The sequence below is a fragment of the Anser anser genome (genome assembly GCF_964211835.1).
Source record: "Anser anser genome assembly, chromosome: 25".
Lineage (NCBI taxonomy): Eukaryota > Metazoa > Chordata > Aves > Anseriformes > Anatidae > Anser > Anser anser.
Genome location: NC_139746.1, coordinates 5,765,775 through 5,771,833, shown reverse-complemented (window position 1 = coordinate 5,771,833; position 6,059 = coordinate 5,765,775). Strand labels below are relative to the sequence as shown.

Here is a 6,059-nt window from a genome sequence, read left to right as displayed (position 1 = left end):
TTTTACCACCTTTAATTTGCCATTTGTGGTTGGAATTGACATGTTTGGCACAGAGCTGACGATTGGAGACTTAATTTTGCAATGTGGTTTAATGCTAGCCCCATTTACAGCCCGATTTCCCTTTTACCCAAAATACCAATAACCATCCCCCTGCTTTCCCAGTAACAGTTTGGACGTGTTTACCTGAAGTCACAGGTCCAAACATCCAAAGTCCCTTCTCGCCCACCGTAGGGCTCCTCTGACTGATGCCTTCTCCCTGGCTTTGTAGGGGAACATTCATGTCACTAATGCTGTGCTTTTTATTCCTAATGGTCCCTGGTTTATCTTGAATGTAACATTATTTATTAAGGAGAAAAATTGATGTTCCTAGTAGATTTACGGTTGTTTAAAATGGTTTGTTGTACAGTCATTAGCATAAATGACTTACCAAGATGAGGGAAACGTACTGACCCCATTGCCAAACACCATCAATAAGCCCAGAATCCCGATGAATCTGAAATTCTCACCATTTCTATTCTTATTTTTACAACACTATAGTCCCGGGGGGAGCGGGGGGGGGGGGGGGGGGGGGCGGGAGGGGGGTATTACAAAGCCAAGCTTCCTGCTCTGCAGTGCAAACGGGAGCTGAGCCCACTGCATCCAGCAGGGAGAGCATCGCGACCAGCACGGGAAGGAGGAAGCACATCCCAGATTCTTGCACATCCTCCCGAATCAGGATTAAAATACAGCTCAGCCCCAGCACATGCTTTATCAGTTCTAATACATGGCCTGTGCTTGGTGAGCACTGCAGGCGAACAGACACAAACCTGGTGGGTTTCTTGGTGCTGTCTAGGAAATGCGAATTGCAAAATGCACCACAAGAAGCCCCATCGGTGGGCTATCTGTGCCTCAGGCACCAGCTAAGCACCAGTTAAGCCCCAAAACCAGCCTGTCCCACCATCATTCCTGTGGACATCTGTCTTGTCCCAGCTCAAGCTTCAAAAATACAGATGATGTTGCCTTTTCTGTGTATAAAGCCACATCTCCTGAAGCCTGCTCATCCTCCAGCCTCGGGGCTCTCAGGCAAAATTCCCATGGTTTGCCTAAAGCTGGGACATGATTCAAGACAGCCCAAATTTCATTTTTTAGAGTGTTAAAAGAGCAACCTCGTCCTAGGGCTGACAGACACCAGAAGGGGAATTTCCTGATTTGTAACGGAAAATCCCAGACAAAAAGAATAAATAAATAAATAAATAAATAAATAAATAAATAAATAAATAAATAAATAAATAAATAAATATTTCCACCGCTCTGGTACATGTGGTGTAAAGCCATTGGAGAGCAGGGAATTCAAAAGGGTTTTGGAAGGTTTTACAGCAGAAATCCCTCCTTGCAGCACCGCTGCCATCCAGAAAGCACCCAGGAGGAGGAGTGTGACGTGTGTGCAAGCAGCAGGGGTGAAGCAAACACATTGCAACAACCTGCAGCAGGTCACAGCACTCCCAACTGACAGTGGTGCAATCGGTGCTACCAGAGCACCCCAGGGTGACACGGGGACGGCTCGGGAGTGACACTGAGCCTTGGACTTGTTTTAAGCTTGCTAGACACTGAGGAATGTGTTTTGAAAGTACATCTTCCTGCAAGTAGAGGCTGTGGCCAGCACGGGGGATCCCAGAATGGGGCGCCGGAGCATCTGCTGAACACAGGGAGGCCCCAGCAACGCCAGGAGATGGAGATGGAGCCCACCAGACCCCCACCGCTGCCGAGAAAATATCAGAGGTAACAACAAACTACTCTGCAAACATGTCCCAGAATGGCGCTTCCCAGCTGCACCCAGCAAGAATGCTCCAGCCCGAGGTTTTGCACCACTGCAAGACCCATGGGTGCAGCAGGGCAATAATGCATGGGGGGGAGATCTGTGTCAAAGCTTGTAGCTGTACAGGGATGCTGCCAGCAGAAAATGGTGGGTTTCAAGAAAGCCAACATGGCTTCAGTACCGCTCATAACAGCAGGGTCAGAGGCCAGGATGGAGAAGTGAAACCCCACGGCTGGTTCCTTCCCACTGCTCTGTGTCCCTGCTCAGTGCTCGTGGGCTCGCTGCACATCCCTCCTCATGCACAGACCTCTGGATCCCCTGAGCCCTGTCCCTGCTTTTCCTGCCCCAAAAGCTTTTCCTGCCCTCACCCCACACCTTTCCCTCATCGTTGCATCCACCTCATGGCCACCGACCGGGGACACCAGGGCAGATATGAAATGATGGCTGTAGCCATGCACCAGCACACGCAAAACCCCAGGCAGCCTCCACCCCACAGGAGCACCCCCAGTGCAGGGACTGGAGTCACCGGGAGACCAAACTCCCCGCCTTTCACCCCTAAACCTCACAGCCATGTCCGCCCCAGCTGCTGCTTCCCCTTTTTCTTTCTTCTTCCCCAGAGCTAGCAGTGAGAGGAGCGGAAGCCCCTGGGGGGTGGAGGGGGGGCAAGCACTGACTCCCAGCTCTGTGCAGGGCCGTGGCACAGGCGGGGGGCCAAGTGCGCGCCCGCTGTGCCAGCCTGGACCTGGGGGGCCGAGTACGCACCCGCTGTGCCAGCCTGGACCTGGGGGGTCCCGCACCGCCCGCCACCATGCCGGACACCCCAGGGGAACACCTGCCTCAGACCCCCGCCTCAGCCCTCATCTACAGCAACGTGGGTGAGTGACAACCACGCACCCCCACCCCCCCAACAACCATTCCCCCTCTGTGCATGGCTGTGGGGCTGGAGAGGTGCGGTGGTGTGAACAACAGCCCCCTGTTCCTCCCTCCCCAGGAGAGCTGCGCGCCCACCTTGTCCCCACCAAGGCCAGCCGAGGGGATGGAGCCAGGAGAGTCCCCCCCCAGCCCGGCCATGACCCCCTGCCTCCCCCCTTGCCGAAAAAGCAGCTGCAGCGAGCGGAGTCCCTCCCGGAGCAGGGCCCATCGCGGCCCCGCCACGGCGACGCCACGCCATGGCTTGGCAGCACCCTGCTGCCACACACGGAGGGGGGTCCCAGCTTCGGCCCCCCCCGGGCACCCAAGAAGCCCCTGGCCAAGTCCCAGAGCCTGGGGGAGGCCTGGAGCATTCCGGGGGAGGCCCTGACACCCAGCCCAGGGGAGCTGACCTTTGGGACAGGGGACGCAGAGCTGGGCCGGCTGCTTCGGGGCCTGGAGGGACGGGACGGGCTGTGTGCAGCCCTGGTGGGTTGCCAGGTGGCCAGCTTGGCCCGGCTGGTGGCCCAAGCCCAGGAGGGGCTGGTGGGACCCCCGGAGCGGCTGGGGGCAGAGCTGGCAGGGAAGGGCTGGGCAGCGCTCAGCATCCTGGAGCGGGAGCCGTGCTGCCAGAGCGGCGACGCCTGGTATTTCCGCGTGGGATTTGCTTTTAGGCAAGCCCAGCTGGTGCTTGCAGCCAAGGTGAGCGGGGAGTTCGGGCAGCAGGAGGGGGCTGCAGGCGAGTGTGACCCTGGGGTGGCCCACGTTAGCTGGGAGGTTCCCCTTTGGTGGCAACTTATTCATTTGCTAAATGAGCTGGCGCTGCTGACACTGCTGCTGAGGGCTCTCGTGGGTTCAAGGGACCAAACATCCAAGGTACAAGGAGGATGGCATCGCTGCGGCAAGTGCCCTGGCACGAGGCTTTGAGGGGCCAGCGGGCAGGGAGTGGGGCTGGCTCCCTGGTAGTGCAGGATGAGACACAACAAAGCAGCTTTGCAGCTCAGCCAGGACTGACACCCCCCCCCTCTGTATGCCCCATTTCTTGCTTCAAGCTGTTTTGGTAGACACCAGAGGGTGCAGGGGAGCCCAGCACCACGCATGGGTAGGACTGGGGCTTGTGGCCCCAACCCAAGTGGTGGCCTGGCCCAGGACCCAGGCTCTCTCCTGGCACAGCTGTTCCTGCTCTTTCTCTCCTCACAGGTCCTCAAGCCGGGCTGCTGCAGCCTGGGTGTGGAGAGCTTCCTCGGGGCACACTGCAGCATCCAGCGCCTGATCGGACGTTTCACCGACCACGTCCCTGGGGAGCTGTTGCTCCCGGGCCACCCCAGTAAGCAGGGGCTGTCCCCTTCTGGAGAGGAGCCAGCCCCTCCTGCCACCCCCCGAGTCTTGCAGGTCCTCCTATCCCCAGACGTGCCCTACCAGACCCTGGTGGGGTTTGTGGAGGGCTCCCGGGCACTGCACAGGAGCAGCCCCGGGCACTATGAGCGCCTGGCGTGCCTCCTCCTCTTGCAGGTGTGCATGGGGCTGGAGCACCTCAGGGCACAGAATCTGGGGCAGGGTGACGTCTGCCCCGAGAACCTGCTGTTGGTGCAGTGCCCGTGTCCCCCTGGGAGCCAGCAGGACAAGGAGGCATCCATGGGGCTGTCCCTTCCAAGGTTGCTCATCAGCAACTTGTTCAAGCTTAAAGACAAGAGAAGACCTTGTTCCACCAGCCAAGAGCAGGACTGGACAGAGGGGTCTGCTGCTCCCCTCACCCCAATGGCAGATGAGCTGAATATAGGCATGCTGATCTATAAGATCTTGCACGTGGACATCTCTTTGGAAAATGCCTTGGACCTGAGAAGCAATCAGCTTCCTGAAATCCCCTCCCTGTCCATCTACTCCACGGGACTCAAGCGTTTGGCCTTGCTGCTTCTCCACCGAGACCCCTTCAAAAGGGTCTCCATCGAGCAGGCCAGGGGCGTCCTGCAGGTGCTGCTCTGGGGGCCTCGCCAGGAGCTCTTCGCCAAGAGCAAGAAGACACTGGACCTGCTCCGGAGCTGGGTGGAGATGAAGAGGGCACTGCTGCTGCTGAAGTTTGCTGAGAAGGGGGCTGGGGCCGGGGGGAGCCCGGGCCTGGAGGAGTGGCTGTGCTGCCAGTACTTTGCAGAGGTCACGGAGCACATGCTCTACCAGGTCACCCAGGTTCTCTACATGCCCTAAAGACAAGCCTGCCCAAAAGGCTCCCCAAAGACAGGAACCCATAGAGGTCTGGACAAATCCACCAGCTCTCAGCTCCCAACCAAGGCTGATCCTGGCTGTGAAAACTGTTTCCAAATCTGAAACTGATCCTGCACACTGCATGAACAATGGTCCTAAGTAAGCAGGGACCAAACTCCCACCATGGTACCTTGGCTCCCAGGATGCAGGATGTGCTTTTACACCTTTCACTGATTTTTGTTCAATGGTTTGAGTCCAGATTATTGGAGCATCTCGGAAAGACAGCTGGATGGAAGCCACAGGACGAAGCACCAGCTCAGCGGCTGATTATCCTGAGTAAGGTTAATGGACCTTAGACTTTTCACACACACACACACCAAAAAAAATAAAAAATAAAAATGAACCTCCTCCTGTACTGCTACTGCCACTGTTTTAAATAATGATACAAAGCCATACTTTACTGCTCACCTTAAGACACCATTATGGGAGAAGAAACACAATGCATCACACAGCCTTGCCCTTTTTAGGAACAGATTGTAGCATAGTCACAAATACCAATGACGTCTCAAAGGTGGAAATAAAGCAACCACACAGCTTCAATAAAACCCAGAGCTGAGCCTGTTAAATACTGGCCTTTTATGTGCTTTCTTACACCCTGACAATCCATCCAGGGAGGATCACAAAGCTGAATTTCACCACTCCACAGATGACTTGGAGCAGCAGACAGCTCGGGTGGGTTTGTGGCTGCTGCACACAGGGGCCAGACCGGATCGTCAGTCTGGCTGCGCCAAGGCAGGGCCATTGCATCTGCGGGGAGGTGTGAGCTGCCCACGGGTCTGTCTCAGTCTCTGTTTAGGGTCTGTTAGGAGCCAGGAACCAGCACCTGGATGCCCCGTGTGGTGATCACTGTGCTGCGATCTGTGCCACGAAACCTCAAGGTGTCCTGCAAGGATGGGGCAAAGCCCGTGTGGGTAAGGCAGAAACTTGAGCCCAGGGTCATATGCAATCTCCAAAGGTCTGGCTGCAACACCTGGGGTCTGGCAAATTGGGGTTAGGATGTTGGGGACATGAGCCCATCACACACAGCCCCAGACCCTTTGGCACCTATTCTCGGCTGAGCCCCCGAGCCAAGTGTGCCCCCCGTGGTCCCACTCCT

The 6,059-nt window shown here is 56.6% G+C and overlaps 1 protein-coding gene across 2 annotated transcripts; it reads left to right on the top strand.

Moving 5' to 3' along the window:
• The first annotated feature begins 1,412 nt into the window (after positions 1-1,412).
• Positions 1,413-5,318, top strand: PEAK3 (PEAK family member 3). 2 transcript variants are annotated; one of them, XM_083810591.1, is made up of 4 exons: positions 1,413-1,758; positions 2,486-2,670; positions 2,787-3,406; positions 3,905-5,318. In XM_083810591.1, exons 1-4 carry the CDS (start codon positions 1,709-1,711, stop codon positions 4,904-4,906), a joined length of 1,857 nt encoding a protein of 618 aa, XP_083666717.1. In that variant the 5' UTR covers positions 1,413-1,708; the 3' UTR covers positions 4,907-5,318. The 2 variants fall into 2 exon arrangements, with proteins under 2 accessions (XP_083666717.1, XP_083666718.1); XM_083810592.1 differs by having other exon boundaries at positions 1,415-1,758; positions 2,413-2,670.
• The last annotated feature ends 741 nt before the right edge of the window (positions 5,319-6,059 follow it).

Excerpts from the sequence above, each read along its gene's own strand:
- PEAK3 (XM_083810591.1), top strand. The coding sequence starts at position 1,709 with ATGGAGATGGAGCCCACCAGACCCCCACCGCTGCCGAGAAAATATCAG. Across the intron at positions 1,759-2,485 it reads CTGCCGAGAAAATATCAGAG|GGCCGTGGCACAGGCGGGGG; the intron begins GTAACAACAAAC and ends AGCTCTGTGCAG. Across the intron at positions 3,407-3,904 it reads AGCTGGTGCTTGCAGCCAAG|GTCCTCAAGCCGGGCTGCTG; the intron begins GTGAGCGGGGAG and ends CTCTCCTCACAG.